General features: G+C 36.0%; 1 protein-coding gene across 2 annotated transcripts in view; it reads left to right on the forward strand.

Moving 5' to 3' along the window:
- scube1 (signal peptide, CUB domain, EGF-like 1) overlaps positions 1–16,612 on the forward strand; it is a 542,580-nt gene that overhangs the window by 166,545 nt on the left and 359,423 nt on the right. For both annotated transcript variants that reach the window (XM_039761828.1, XM_039761830.1), the window contains exon 4: positions 9,517–9,651. In XM_039761828.1, coding sequence (XP_039617762.1) covers positions 9,517–9,651 — 135 coding nt within the window. The remainder of the gene's footprint in view (positions 1–9,516; positions 9,652–16,612) is intronic.

Genomic DNA, 16,612 nt, shown 5'->3' on the forward strand with positions numbered 1-16,612 from the left:
TTTGTTTTTTCTATCCTCTCTGGCCATCGGACCTTACTCTTATTCTATGTTAATTAGTGTTGTCTTATTCTAATTCTTACTTTGTCTTTTATTTCTCTTTTCTTCATCATGTAAAGCACTTTGAGCTACATTATTTATTTGAAAATGTGCTATATAAATAAATGTTGTTGTTGTTGTTGTTGACTTTTCCACATCTATTTAAACTTAGCAGTTTTAGTCTTTGCACCTGAGCTCTTCAAAAAAACTGAGAAATGTGCAATGTTTTTACAAAATACTAAATTTAGACAGGCTTTGTTGGTACTTTAATATACTGTGTTAAAAAAAACTATGTATGTAAACTCCTGCTCTTGTACTATTTACTATTCACTTCACTATTTGCAAGGTTAACCCTGTTAATATTCAGGCAGTTAAAGCCCCTATGACTAGAATATCCCCCTGTAAACATGCCTTTGTAATATTTTTAAAAGATTTTTTAAAAGTTACTGTCTGCATTGGAGGATCTATATACTATAACACACTCCTAAAATAAGGCTTCTTTCCTTAATTCTTTCCTAACAAATCCAGATGTCCTCACTAAGATGTGCCTCATTATCCAACTAAAAAAGACTTGCAATTAAATTTTTTTACATAAACAGCTATACCTTACTTTTCTATTCTGTCCATCCTCCTTACAAATGTGTATCCATCTATGTTATGCTCATCCTCGTCTTTGTTATTTAGCCAGTATTGCTATAATATCACAATTATGCTTACCTCCGTACAACTCTAATGCACTTGTTATATTTTTGATACTTCTAGCATTAAGGCAAGCAATTTTAATATGTTACTTATTTTACTTTTGGCTTAAACTTTCAGGTTAGAATTTATACTACTATGCATATTTGTTTTTACACCATTGTTCGTCTCCTCATGTACAGTTCTAAACTTAGCTTGTCCTAAACTCCCTACCACCACACACTTCTCATTTGCCTCCCCAACACATTGCTGCACAGTCACAGTGGAACAGGTCCAATCTGTTCCAAAGGAAGTCTCAATGCCCCATAAACCTGTACACTTCTGTCCTACACAATTATTTGAGACATGTGGCACAGGTAGAACTTCAGGGAAAACTGTCTTGTCGTTTCTACTCCACAGCCTGGCACCTAACTCTTTAATTTGGGATCGCAGAACTGACAGTCTATCCTTATGCATGTCATTTGCTCCATGACAAATGAACCCACCTCCGCTTCAGCCAAGAACCTACCTACCCTTCTAGGGGGGTCTCCCACCTGTGCAGCAGGAAGACAAAACACTATATGAGTCTCTGGAGCAGACCTGCATTTCAGTCCCCTTAATGATTGAGTCCCCCACTATCACAACATTTTTATTTTTGGGGACTGATTTTGAAGGGGCTGGTTGGGGTTCTTCATGCCTGCCTATTACTTCAGTGTCCTCAGAGACATCATCCAGCTCTGCTAGTCCCTGAAAATGGTTTGACACTTGCAGTTCTGGGGTTATTGCCCCATGATAGCCTGAAGCCTTTGCCTTGCACCTTGGGACAGTGACCAAGCTTTATCTCTACCTGTCTGTTCTAGAGTCTCCTCCTGTGCCAGATTAAGGATGCACACTATCTGTCTCACAGACACCTGGGTGAGGTTGGCCAATTCTCAGGCCAGCCAACTACTGCTCTAATTCAGTGTGGTGCTGGATCAGCTAGCATCTCCACCAGACATAGCCTTCAAGGAGGACTGACTCTTTCATGCCATATTCAAAAAAGTCCAAAATCCAGCAAGACTTGCATTGCACTGGCTTTAATTTTAAAAATTTGTCTTTTTATTACTAACCTGCTCAACTTTGTATTCAATTTAAATGTTTTAACTTAAATTATTAAAATTAACAAACTTATAGATTAAAGAACAACTGCAGTTATTTAACCCTTGAGATCATCCTGTATTACTCTCCCCTTCAACTGCTTGCCGTTTATCTTTATTTAAAGTTATTAAATTTTACATTTTGTCCTCACTTTCAACTAGCGCTAACATGTTATTGTTTAAGTGCTATATGCACTATCCAGTTATTCTTTATATGTCTTAGTGTCTTTCCACTAAGGAATCACTGTTACTTTAAATTATTAAATGCTACGACTTTGGTTATTAACTTATGGATTTGACACTTTCAGCTACCACTTTCTGTGCTTTCTGCCCCACCTTACCTTGCTGAAGCTAGATTTGAATACAAAAGAGGCAAAAGTACAAATAACAACTAACTTTTCCAAACACTCAGCAACCTTTGTTCCTGTGCGGGTGAAAAAAACCCTACTAAAGGGAAAAAAACCTTTAACAATTCTAGCAAACCTCTTATCAGCAACCAAAAATCAAAGTTTTACAAGAACAATTTGCATTTTAAACTCTCACACAGCAGTATCACAATACACTCAACACTTCTTCCAGTTCAACTCGTAAGGATGACGTCAGCATACCGGGACATCTTAGCCTCCAATCCTACAATAACAAAACAATTTTCAAAAATTAACAAAGTAAACAAGAAACAAAGAACAAAACTTAAGGAATGGTCAAAGTCCCAAAAAAACCTTGACATGAGATAGAGACGATATTGGGTAGTTCCTCCATTGCATTTGAACCGTACATGTGCTCAGCCTCATCTATAGGAAACAAGGGAGGGTGATTGCCAGGGAAGCGAAAGGAGCAGGCTTCCTGTGCTCTGTGATATGCATGATGAAGTGTTTTTGTGTGCTTAGGTTCAGAAAATATATTGTATGTTACATTTTTTTAATAACTCCACTCTTCTGCCGTAATATGAACAGTAGTTATAGAGCAAGGGTGTCGAACTCCGGTCCTGGAGGGCCACAGTGGCTGCAAGTTTTCATTCTAACCATCTTCTTCATTAGTTACCAATTTTTGCCGCTAATTAACTTCTTTTGCCTTAATTTTAATTAACTTGACTCAAGCCCTTTTGTTGTTTCCTTTTCCTTAATTAGCAGGTAAATTATAGTGAGACACAAAACAAGCTTTCACATGACCAGCTCAACTGTGCCTATCACACAATATCTGAAAATAAAGAAAGGTCTCAGTGAGGTTGATCTCACAGGTCACCAAAACATTTTGATGGTGTCCTTAGAAAAAACTGAAAATCGACAGTTTTGGAAATGTCTGCTGCGGCAAAATGAGAGAAGCAACAAGCCATGGAATTAAATAATGGGTTTAATTAACAACAAGAATCGGCTTCTCTTAATAAAAAACTTGATTGGAGTGAAATTAGTTGGAGTTTGAAGCCCCAGTTTAGCTGGTCATCTGTTGGTTCGTTTCACATCTCATTTCTGTTTGGCTGTCATTTAATGAAGAAAAGAATCAATTCAGAACACTGAATCCTTAAAAACAGGGCTATTAAAATGAAGGGAAAAGAAGTTTATTGGCAGTGAAACCTTGTCACTGAATAGGAAAAGAGTTAGAATGTTAACCAGCAGCCGCTGCGGCCCTCCAGGCCCGGAGTTTGATACCCCTGCTATGGAGAATTGACTTTATTGGTGTGCTATGGATTACTTCCAGTATATGGCTCTGAAAATAATACAGAAATGCAGAAAGCTCACACATTCATCAGAATATGTCAATATGTAGTGCCGTACTGAAAGGCACACTCACTCTTAAAATGACAATACTATGAGAATAGATCAAGAAGCTGGCAGGATTCTAAAACATTGGTAGACTTGGACCATTTCTGAACTTTTAGAATTTTATGGTGGTGTGTGGCAACACTATGCTAGAACGCACTGTTGATAAACACATGCTAAAGAAATATGCAACACGCTGTTTGACTAAGTTTCAAAATGGCTTGGCATGTTAGACTTTTGGGCAAGTTACCCCAGGTAGGATCTCTTTGCAGCATAATATCTTCCAAGTAAATCAGACAAGTCTCCCTCTTCATGCCAACCAGAACACAGACCATTAGTTGCTGAAATACAAAAGTTGTAGTGGTATTGCATATCCCTCATCATATGGCATTCTGTCAGAATATTCTGGGTAGATGCCAGTAAGCATCTTTTAAGTCCAAGGTGGAAGGAATTTTGAATGGAGGGTTATATATCCTTTAACCTATGCTCATTCAGAGGTCAGTAATCCACATAGAATAGGTAGGTTTAATCCTTTTTGTGCACTATCATACCTGGTGTGGCTAGGATTGTAGTACTCGATTGTGGTCTTGGGCATGAATTCAGATTTAAGACTTTTTGTCTCTTGTCTCAGATTTGTCTTGGTTTTGGCCTTTGGTCTCATCATATGTGGTCTTTGGTCTTGAATCAAGACCAGCTGTCTTCCTTAAGATTTTTCTTCTTTTTTTCCCAGCATTTGAGACATGTTTGTTTCAGGATTCCGTTATTACAGGCCTGAGCTCGCTATACTTTGACTGCAGTTTTTTTTGCTGTTACTATTTAGAATCACATCTGAGCCTGTCCTGATTAATTCTATTTAATTTTAGGAATTACCTTTGGTCTCCTTTACTTTATAGTAAATTATTATTATTATTATTATTATTATTATTATTATTATTATTATTATTATTATCATCTTTCATGGGCACTGTTAGCCAGGAGAACTGACTGTGCAAACAAAACCGCATCTGAAAAGAAAGGGGAAGAGCATTTGTGTAAATTTTAGTTCCAGTTAGAGTAGTACTTGGCAACTGCCTTTAAATTAGATTTTTGATTAGCATCTTGGTCTTGATATATTAAACTGTTAGAATTTCAACCAGACAGACTTCTGCTTATTAGAAAACTGCTCACTTGTCTTTAAAAGAACAACACCTGGATTTGTCCCACCGTTGCAATAATACCTGCAGCTTGTGTCAAGGAACTTTAGCTGTTAGAAATACAGCTTCATTTGATTGAAAGCATATTTTTTCAGGATTTACATAGTATAAGTACTTATAAAAAAACAATATTAGACTTAGTTAAAAACTTTTTGACTAACTAGATATGATAAATGCTGTCCATCACTATACACATTATATGGTCAAAAAGAAGAAGCATTAGATTTCAGTCTGTAACAGCAGGTGTAAAACTTGGGCGCATACACCGTCAACACGGTGCTGTCGGATTTAAATGCTAGCGTGGCAAATTGCTCGCGTACTGAAGTGACTTTAGCTGTAGGTGGAAGTCCCATTTTACTTATGGTGCCAAGCAGAGTTGCGTTGAAGTGCAGAGCAGTTTATTAGCCAGCGAGAGCATAGTGAAGAAGCTGTCTGTTGCTACGGCCCTGCCTTTGTCCAGTCTGAAAGCGGTCAGGAGACATCATATCTTTGATTGCCGCTACAACAAACAGTTCTGAGCAGGGATCAGCCACAGCGCTGCACTGAGAGAATAAAACTGAATAATAAAAAAACAAATGCTAACTTTTACAAGTAGCCATCATTTTTACAGACTCAAATCAAATGTATGTTTTTATTATATTGTAGAAATAAAAATAATAGCAGCTCACTACTCCAAACATGGAGTGCCCAGTCTCGAACCCAGGACCTTTGGATTATAAGGCAGCCATTTTTACCTCTACACCATTCAAGAATACATGCAAATGCCTCTGTCGATTGACATTTGAGCTGGAGTTTTTAACTCATTGACAGCCACATGTAAATCACATGCTTTTTTCTTCTTTGGTTATATTCTTGAATAAAAGCACACATGTTTAATTGATATTTGGACTAAAGTCTTCACACATTATACACTTCTTGTCATTATTAGTATAACATGAAAAAAATGTTTCTGCTTTATGCATATGTTCAACAGTTCTTGCATTTATCGCATTTCCTTTCATCCTAAATTACCCAGATCTTTGTAGACATGGAACACACATGAAATGCATGTATCCCAAATAACGATATACTGTATTATTTACACTAATAATAATAACTCCAGGCACCCCACACGCAGATAAGGAGCCTTAGCTTGAGCTGGGAGACCTTTTTGCCCGATTTGACCTTCGTCAATAGCAGGCTGCTTGCAGCTTGTGCTGTTCGAAGCATTTACAAAACACAAGATGCTAATGGTAGAAGGGATTTAAGGTGGGCTGGGATTACGTGTTTTTCGTAGGTTTTAGGAATTCTAGTGTTAAGAAATATCTTGTTTCTATAATTTAGAGCATGATCACATTGCATGGTGTATATTTTTGTGTGTGTGTTTGTCTTTCCTGGTATTGTATTATTGCCTCTGCTCTGGAGAAGGAAGTAAGAATTCTATGATATTATGCACACATCACAATAAACTTGAATAATCAATCTCTACAATCGGCACTTTCTCATAAATGTTGTCTCACAAAACATGCTGAGCGAAATTTTTATGAATCACTTGATATGATTTTCTTTTTTGTAATTTGCAAGCTTTAGCACAGCTCTCACATCATTATAAGAACTCCTTTGAAAAAGCACAATAAAGTGTGCAAAAAATGAAGGGCTCTGAATACTTTCAGAATCCACTGTAAATCCACACGCTAAAACAGGGGAGCTTCTTTTTCACTCATCCAGTCATGTAAAGCTACAAGACCAAGCCTTCTGTTGGGTTCTAACCTACTTCTCAGCTTACTTTGTACCAGTAAAAGGAATGACATGCCAGTTGTCTTTATTGCAACAAACTCTGTCTTACAAATTGGCAGCAAATATGAAGCAAGCTAAATTTGATAGTCGAATAATGAAGTGTAATGCTAACTAAAATGGTCACGGTTTATAATATTAACACCTTCCAGCACTAAAACCCTACTCAAATGATCACTTAGAGAATTAACTGGGCCGCAATGTCCCATTCAGCACTAGTCACATTCCACAAATATTGAGAATCTGGTTTGATAATTAATAAAAATGTTCAAATTTGCACAAAGTTCAGAAATTAAAATTAGTTTCTATTTAAATTCTACATTTGGTACATTTATGTATATTAGAATGCCCAGAAGGGGCTTGGGGGTGTTTTGTCCTTGGAAGTACTAGAGATGTGTTTTTTGAAGTTTTTGTTTTTCTGTCCTCCCTGGTCATGTGACCATAGTATTTCTTCATTAAGACTGACATTCATTATCTCAGCCTTAAAAACATAAATAATTTTTGAAACTCTCTTGTTTTAGTAATTATGATATTTAAGCAATTTACAAGCACTTGCATATATGAAAATGTGCTATGCAAATAAATGTTGTAATCCAGCCTCAGGCAAGTTCAGGATTATACAGGAATGGAGTTTATCCTGGCAGCCCTGGGTGCAAGGCAAGAGCGAATACTGAGAAGAAAGCCAGTCAATTGAAATGCACACACACACAGCTAACTGACATACTGTACAGAAAATGACTGGGTTAAATATTAAAAACAAAGGGTCCATCAAAAAAAAAATCTCAGGTTTATTGCGCATAGGATTAAACATTTGAATTGGAGACAAGATTCTTGACCAGTGAATTAGGGGGAGAGGTGGATCTTCAAAAAAGCTTGATCCCATTTAGATATATTTCATGTTTGTGATTTCTCATTTTCCAGAAGTATTTATTTAACAATATTTTAGCAAAAAATCATGACTTTTGGATGACTAAATGGATAACTGTCGTGTTTATTATCTGACAAAAGTAACTTGAGGCTTTTTTAAAATAAACATTTTAATATTGTTTACTGTTATGCAGTATAAGTTCCTTGAAGGTTTCAATTGAAACCAATTGTAAAATGAACTCTGTTATCTCTATTTTCTATTAAAACAAGAGATTAAACTTTTTCACAACCATCATTTCAAATAACACTGGGTAAGTAACATGAAAAAAAATTAATTTTTAGGAGCAGGATTACTTTAAAGACAATTAAGTACAATAAAGGAGAAATATAATTTGGTTTGATAGAAAAATATAGTGCCAGATGCATACAGTATGAATGAAATTTAATGCAGTGTTTTCTAATGCTAGCTTCCCAGTTGAAGCATGTGCTGTATAGTAAAAAATAATGGTCTGAGTACTGAGCCCTGTAGGACAGCATGTTCATCTTCTTAATGTAATTCAGTAGAGACTGAAATTGACTTGATACATCTGAATGAAATCACTTAAAGATGGTACCTAAGTGCCCAACAACATTTTCTAGTTTATGTAGTAGAATACAGTTAGAGGTTTGTAGCATCATTATTATAACGTGTTCAGAGTACATGTGTTGTGACAGTTACTTTATCCAGGGTAGTCTAGTAGACTGCAGCATAGGCAATGCCCAATTAACTCTTTCAGTTCCAGCCAACCACATAATTTGCCAACCATTGTGATGGAACACCAAACCAGGAGATCCACTTTAATTCTGGAAATTGTAATAAGGGTTGATATCAAAGGACAGATAACTATTGTGAAAATGTGGAAAACAAAGCTCTTAACAGTGAAGTTCTGTAATAAATACAGTTTATTTAAAAACTCTTTTCATTACATGCAAATTACACATTTTTAATTGTAATATATTTGAGTTTCCAAAGCTGTTCCCTTGCAACTGTCAGACATTTATATTAGTGCTTACATGACATCTTTCCCTTAGATTTAATCAGACAATCAGGAGTGGCTACAGTTCATAGCATACATTCTTGTTCAATCTATATTAGACATGGAATAGTACACATTAAAGCTGTACATCATACTCATCTAAAATATACCCCAGATGAGACTTGGATTGTTAGGTTTTACTTCACCCCCTTGCAGTCTGCCTTCGAAGCATTATTGTTCTTGTGTCTTTTTTTAAATGAGATATTTTTTATTACTTATTGAATGACCCTCATGCATTTTAGTTTGGCAGTAGATGTCCTTTTCTGTGTTTGCCTTTAAACACATCTCTCAATGAAGGATGTGCTGATATACAGTAAATTTATTACGTTATTAAGTTTTTGTACTATAACTCTAATTGTCATTGCATAGCAATTAATTTTAAATAATTATTGATGTCAATTATGATCATCAATGTATAGTTTATAATCACTACGTTTTTTCATAGTGAGAAATGAAGAGATTAGCTCCGTCCTGAATCCAGCATTCTGAGTTCAAATCACAATAATATCTTTGTGGTGTTTGCCAATTCTCTCTGTGTCTGGGTGGGTTTTCCTCCCCTTAAAAATGTGCATGTTATAAATTGTCCCATAAGGGTGTTTACATAAGTAGGCATATAATGGACTGGCACCCTATCTGGGATTGTTTGCCACTTTGAGGATCTGACCCCCTGTAAATCTAAGTTAGATTAAGAGGTTGAAGAGTTAAGGTTTGAGAATATTGGTTTTACGTGGCAAACAATGTGGATCCGCAATGTGGCTCTTTTATGTTCAATCCCCATCCGTGACTCATTTTGCAAACCTTGAGCATGTCCCTTTATTTGGTAGAGTTTTACTGCTAAATGTTTTTGTCTTTGATGAATTTTAAATATGTGGTTGTTATTTTATACTGTTGTAATTAATTGTTTAATACTTGACATAACAGTGACCCATTGCTATTTTCCTGATAAATGCAGTCACGTAGATACTCTTATAACACTTTTTTTTTTTTTTACAAATTCCAGATGTTGACGAGTGTCTTGACAACAATGGTGGCTGTCAGCAGATATGTGTGAATACAATGGGAAGTTATGAATGTTTATGTAAGGATGGATTTTTTTTAAGTGACAACCAGCATACCTGTATTCATCGCTCTGATGGTAAGTAAAAGGAGTTTTACCTTCCATCAATTACTGTTCACAAAGTTTAATTTAGAGCTTTAAACCACTGATGGAAATCCTATGTTCTAGAGGGTCGATAAGTAATTTTACATATATCATATATTTCAAGGCTTGTGTAAGAAATTAATGTTTGAAAATGTTTGGGAAATGTTTGAAAAGAAGAACAAAACATTTAGTTCAATGTAAATCAATGTGTATTTATTTACAGTGCTATAATAAATATCTATTTCAGATTAAAAAATTAACAAAAACGTATAAAATAGGTATGCCAAGCTGAAAGATAAGGTGTATTAAAGTGCATTGTATTATTGCTTTATTTGCTTAAAAATGTTAAACTTGCTTAATAGAACAGCATAGCTGTTGTAAGCAGGAGACAAAAACAATGGGCACTACCCTGGTGACCCCATATGACTGAAATAAGAAAACAAGGAAAAACAAGCGAAAAGTTGCAGATAACGTCTTTTCAGGTGAGAGCTCAAAATTGAACTGAACTCAAAATGGCCGAATTTCTGGTCATATGGGTTCCAGGCAGGAAGGGGCAGGTCCAGTAGGACACATAATGGAGGTGTTGTCAGTGGTGGAATGGTTTCCATTCTGCAAAGGGAGGAAGAGAGAAGGCATTAGAACACAGCACCAACCCTTGGTAAGTACAATCACCACAGCTTTTAAGCTGTCTCCCATGTGCAAGTACAGGTAAAATTCCATTACAACGAACTCCCAGAGACCTAAAAAATATTTCGTTGCAATGAAAATTTTGTTGTAATGAGATTCTGTATTTCTTACTATAGTACTTTCTTTAACTAGTGTCCAGGCGTTTGCAATCATTTCAATGGCTTCTTTCGCATTAATTTTAATCTCCTCCTGCCTACAAGTTATGCTGACAAGAATTTTTCTCAGTATTTCCTTGTGATAATACACTTTAAGGGTGCGAATGATGCCCAAATCAAATGGCTGAAGCACTGCTGTGCAATTGGGTGGGAGGAATTCAACGCAAACATTATCTAAAAGTGGAAGCATGTTGTGGGCAGCACAGTCATCAATCAGGAGCCGAATCATTCTTTTCTTCTTCATATTGTGAGGTTTCTGAACTCTTTTGAGAACAACCCCACTCCCCACCCAATGGGAACGACACGCTGAAGTGAGCTCCGAAGTGCGATTGCAGCGTCTTTGGAAGATTGTTTGTCCGTTGCTGGGGTAAGGCAATAGCAGGCTCACAGCGGTGCAGTGAAGCGCCACAGAAGCAAATCATAAAAGATCAGGGAACGGCTATAATTCCCTGTCTTGCAACCCAAAACACGAGGCTTAGACTCAGTACTTTAGCAAAACCAGCTTTATTCAGCTTGAAACAGGAACGGCACAATTATTTATTATAGCGCAACCTGCCACTCTGCTATACACGGACACAGCAGTCAGGCAGGGTCGTGGCCAGGTCAGTGACCAAGTAATCTTGTTATCTGCATTTACAATTTACATGCTCCTAACTTTGCATCACCCATTAAAATCTTTTCTGTTTACTTTGGCGGAGAGACGCAGCATAGCTGCGAGCCTGCTATTGCCCCATACAGACGCGGAGATCGCACTTCGGGATGCTAGACTTTCTGTTACCAGCTAGATATGTGGAGTTATGGCTGTTAAACTATAACTCCATATGTTACATTAGCTCTTCTTATTTCAAGTGCAGTTTCATCCAGAAAGACCCAGAATACTGAACAGTAAGTATAGAATTGAATGTTGTTTGGACTCCTTGGCCATCACGACTCATGTTTCATGCTTACAATATACATATTTACGTCAGGTTAATCCCCTGTGATGCCATTAGACCATTGATTTATCCCTTTTCCTGGACCTCATTGATTTGCTCTTAGCAGGTTTGAATCGAAGCAGAAATGATCAGAGATTCTAACTATCCCAACAATGGCCTCGTCTCTGCACTGTGTTCTATGTAACGCTACCGCTGCTTGACGCTCAGAGAGACTGAGGAAAGGCTGCTTTCAATAGTCCATCCACATTCTAAAATAGGATGGTGCCTAGAGCTACATCATACTCTGTTGTTTATTATGCTTTATTATTTATTTAATATATTCTTTTATAATTTTAATATAATGTTGTCATTGTACATATTGATATTGATAGAATTGAGTATTTACTACTTATTGTCTTTTTTTATTCCTCTAATGCAGAGAATTGGAGTTCAGCAACTAATCGTTTCACTACATGCTATACTGTGCATAATTGTATGGGATAAATAAATTTGATTTGGTTTAATATGATGATGTATTTGTTTGTGATAAAAAAGACAAAAAATGAATAACAATTTTTGTCTTCACTATTAAGTCCCTTTCATTTCTTATATTTCAATGACTGAGCTTAGTGATTTTTGAGAATTTCATTTTAAAGGACTTGTTTATTTACTCAGCTGGCATGGGTCTTGGTAATGAATGCCAACTAACCAATGGATCTCTTTGTTTGATTATATCATCATGCCAGGCTAAGAGTAGGCAGTGCTCTTGACATTTAATACATTTTTTTCAAGTAGTTCAGCGCAATTACAGTCTGTTTATTGTTATTCTTCAGGAAGACTTCAGGTTTTTAACTCAAAACTTTCAGGGTCTTTTTTAATAATCTCCATTAGATGCCCCCTCTTTTGGCTTTTCTTTAAACCAAATATGGATGGAGATGGGTGGAACACTTAACTCTTACTTATATATCCTATCATACACCTAGTAATAAGTATTGTTTTTGGGCTATCTCAATCAAATAAAAGTAAACTGTGAAAAATATTGCACTATCTGAAGGTAAATAGTTTAATCTGGACCACAATTTTAAATTCCCTTCATTGTTTTTGCTTGTTTACACAACGGTCAAACCAATGATGAGAAGCATTCTGTTTCCCCAACTTTAATGCTATAAGTCTTCAAAATCACCCAATAACTTTTGTACTTACTTCTCTGGAAGGATGGATAGGCTTTTGGCTGGAGCAGGGGTGGATTCAGCTATTATTGTTCACGTTGGAATAAATGGAACAGTACATAAGGGAAGGCAATCAGTTCTGAAATCCACATTTAAATAGTAAGGTGCCAAACTGAGGCACATAACTGACAACGTGGCCTTCTCTGAAGTTCTGCCAGCCAAGTTAAGACTGCGGAGATCAGAAGCCTTAACAATGGCTCATATCTTGGTGTAAGAAAGAGGGGCATAGGTTTATGGGGCATTTGGATTCCTTCAAACAGATGGGACCAATTCCACCATAACAGGTTACATTTTATCAGAATGGGTACCAATATGTTGTGGAGGCATATAAGTAGGTAAGGAATGAGCAGGGATTTTAAGGAGGGTCAGGTTTAGAACTTCGCATAAAGGGACAAACAGTAGTATAAATGCAAACATGCAAGATAACTTTGAAAGCTATAATATATTGTTAAAAAGCCAAAATACAGTATGTATTGCATCAGAAATTGCTTGCGTTAATGGCAGGGGTATTAAGAATAAAATAAATGAATTGGAATTTGATATAATAGGAATAACAGAAACATGTCTTATTAATAGAGATGGGCAGAAGTATAACATATACATGTACACCTTATTTAGGAAAATACAATCAAAATCGAATGGGCATCATTAATGTAAAACAATTTAAATGCACGTTTTCAATTACTGTATATGGTGAACCACAGTTTAGTGAGGATTAGGGCTGTAAGATTGAGTGTCACTATTTCTACTTAATTCAAATTTATTTAAAAAATGGGTTTATTTGAACATAAAAGCTGACATTCGACTGTAAAAGAACGGTTGTTTGTTTTACTGTCTCCAATTTTGCCATCGAGTTACTCCAGATATGCGATGTAAAGCTGCAGTATTCTGCAGATCTGTTTTTACACTTCACTTCCACAATCAACATGTTTGGAATTGGCTTACGCTTCTAATCTTAATTAGTATAACTTACAGCCAGACTCCTATATAACTTTTTTTTCTATCCACCTACACCTCTACTCTGCACTTTGACCTAAATGTGTACTCAGAGCAGTTTTTCTAAATGCTTCTCAAGTGTCCTAAAAGTATAATTTTACATCTTATTCTGTCCCATTCACTCTTAAACCTGATTTCCCTGTCTACTGTTTAATACTAAATGGAAGATAACTATCATATTTATTGATTTATTTATTTATTGATAATATTAGTTTAATAATAGTATAATTATATAAGTGTATTTAAACACTTTAAAATACCCACTTTAAAGAGTCTTGACAGTGTCAGCCAACATGCTGTATCCCATGATTAGTCTCTGTCTTGGTATTGGGTATTGGTATGACACATAATGCCTTAAAAAATGAGGTGTAATTCAAAATATTCACACCATCTTTATTAAAAAAAATTTCTGCATCTATAAAGGAGAAAAAAGTGCACAGATCTCAAGGTCTCTGACTTGATATTATGATAATCCCACTTTTCCAGGTAAGTCTACTGATGCTAACTGGATTTATCTTTTGAATTGTCTAAAATAAACGGTACCTCATCTCTGCCCATTGGACACCTCAAAAATAATAAATCAAGTCCACCTTCCACCTGCCTCCTCTTTTACTTTTCTTGCTGTTCTCTTCATATTTTGGTTTGACTAACTGAACTGTATTATTCCTGATCCTTATCAGGATCAAGCCATAAAAGTAGCCACGAAAAGAAGCTTTAATTCTTACAAATGGGTCATGCTGCCACTGTGCTTCACAACATTATTATTAATATTTTTACATGTGACTGAAAGGCATGAAACACTTTTGTCAATGTTGTGTGGGTCCCGTCTGTAGCACTCAAATGTACTGTAACTCTTCTTGCTGCTTCAAGGGTATCTGCCAGGAATAGGAAGCAAGGTTCGGGTGGAGTCTGGAGGAAAGCACTTTTTTGTTGAGGGCAATGGTCACCTCCGTAGTAAAGTTTGAGTGACAGGGGTTAGAGTTAAGTAGTATTTCTTTTCTCACCAAACAGACTTGCACACCCAGCCACCAGTACTAAACTGAAAACAAGATGGCGGTGCAGAGGCTTCCCTTTTATGGGGTGCAGCTACTTATGAATTTGTTTACTATTACTGTGTTATGTGTCTTCTTTGCCCAATTCATCTTCTGTGCATGACTATCGATCTCCATGGTTCAGGAGTATGCCAGCTGTGGGCAACCCAGGCATCACAACTTAATCCAATTCAGGGGCATAGGAATTGGGTCACAGCCTGTATTAGTACTGGGCACAAGGATCCTAGTTTAAGATGTAATCAGGCCTACCTACATTACTCCAAAGCATCAAAAACAACACCTTTATTAGCAGATAATGACATTATAAAAGACATTTCATGGTAAATTAGCAAGGTTATTAAATTTGTCTTTCTCCTGTGGCAGCCATCCTGTGGAGCTATGAAGCAAAGAAAGAATTTCCTTTCCTATGATGTATGTAAAATGTGTTCCAATAGCAAACACAATGGCCATATTCATTGCCTCCTATGTTCAAATCTCTAGAATTTACCTTTGTGGTTTACACTCTCTCTGGTTGTTTGTGAGGATCCTTTAATCTCAACATTCTGGGTCATGGACAAATTTAACTTTAATTGAATATACTTTAATTTTACCACGCAGAGTGTACAAAGTACTACTCATTCAATGCTTGATTCATTTTACTAAGTTCCTATGTGATTTACTGCTTTATGAAAAAAAATCAACATACTTTAAAACAGTGGACTTGTATTCAGAATTGTTCAAGAGAATCTAAATGAGCATGAGCCTGTATCACAAAACTAATGAACTAGTAGAATATATTTAACATCCCCCCACCACCAAAAATTTAAAATGAAATATTAATTCAAACTATTCACTGCTCTGTCACACATATACTATAACTCGACTTTGGAAAAAGCTGGCAAACATGTCCCTGTAATTTAAGTTTGGTTTTTGTTTTGTTTGTTCTGTGGCTAGAAAGTCTAGAAATCATTTTTTCACCTGACACTGAAAAAATAAACAGTGTAGTTATATTTTTAAAACTTTATTACAACAAGAAAACGTTTGTAGAAATTGAACAGACTTCTTAGGAAAATACTAAACCACTTGTCCTGTGCTCTTTATTTATTTTCTGTTTAATTTATGGTTTATTTCTGGGAATCTTTTGGTAAGCTTTCTGGGCTTGTTGTAGATTGTGCTGTAAATAGGTACTAAAACATGTATCTCGGAAAAATGAAAAGTTTGGTTAGTGATATGTTGATTTACCACAAAAATGTGTAAAGTTATTTAAGAAATTAGTTATTTTGTAAAACAGTATCTATCTAACTATATTGGTTTATTAAAGACTTCATTGTCTAAAGCCTTCTGTATTTTATTCACTGAAATGTACACTAATTAAATATTTTCAAGGCTTGATTGCATTGAGCTTTCATACTCTTTGTCATTCAATAAGCAACTTAGCCAAGGTGCCACATGTTGCCCCATTATGATTGGATTTAACCACTTGTTAATGAATGAAATTAAAGGTACATTTGTCAAATCACACATAGTGCTAAGAGAAGGAAATAGGTTGGCATGCACAGCAAAAGAGAGGAGTTTATTAGGCTAAAGCAGTTAGGCTTCTCCAGTAACTGTACAGTGGGTTACCATGAGATGGTAAAACCAGGGGGTGACAGTCCATGATGTGTATTCAGAAATTTAGGGTGTGTATTCAAAGTATAATTAGGAGTTGGTTGTGTTTCGTATCTACAGGGTTGACAGTTCATTTCCCACTAAAGACTCACTGTGTCTATAAGAAAGTCACTTAATCTGTTTAACCTCAAACCGTGAAATAAAGATGTAAATCTTTTTATTGTATCTTAATTCTTTACAGACGTGGTGCCTTACAGGCTGTTTTAGAATTTTGTCGCAGGGAGCAGTATAGTTGGAGGTCAGGTCACAAAAGACTGATCTTCCAGTGTCACTAG

The sequence above is a fragment of the Polypterus senegalus genome, chromosome 8, assembly GCF_016835505.1.
Source record: "Polypterus senegalus isolate Bchr_013 chromosome 8, ASM1683550v1, whole genome shotgun sequence".
Classification (NCBI taxonomy): Eukaryota; Metazoa; Chordata; class Cladistia; order Polypteriformes; family Polypteridae; genus Polypterus; species Polypterus senegalus.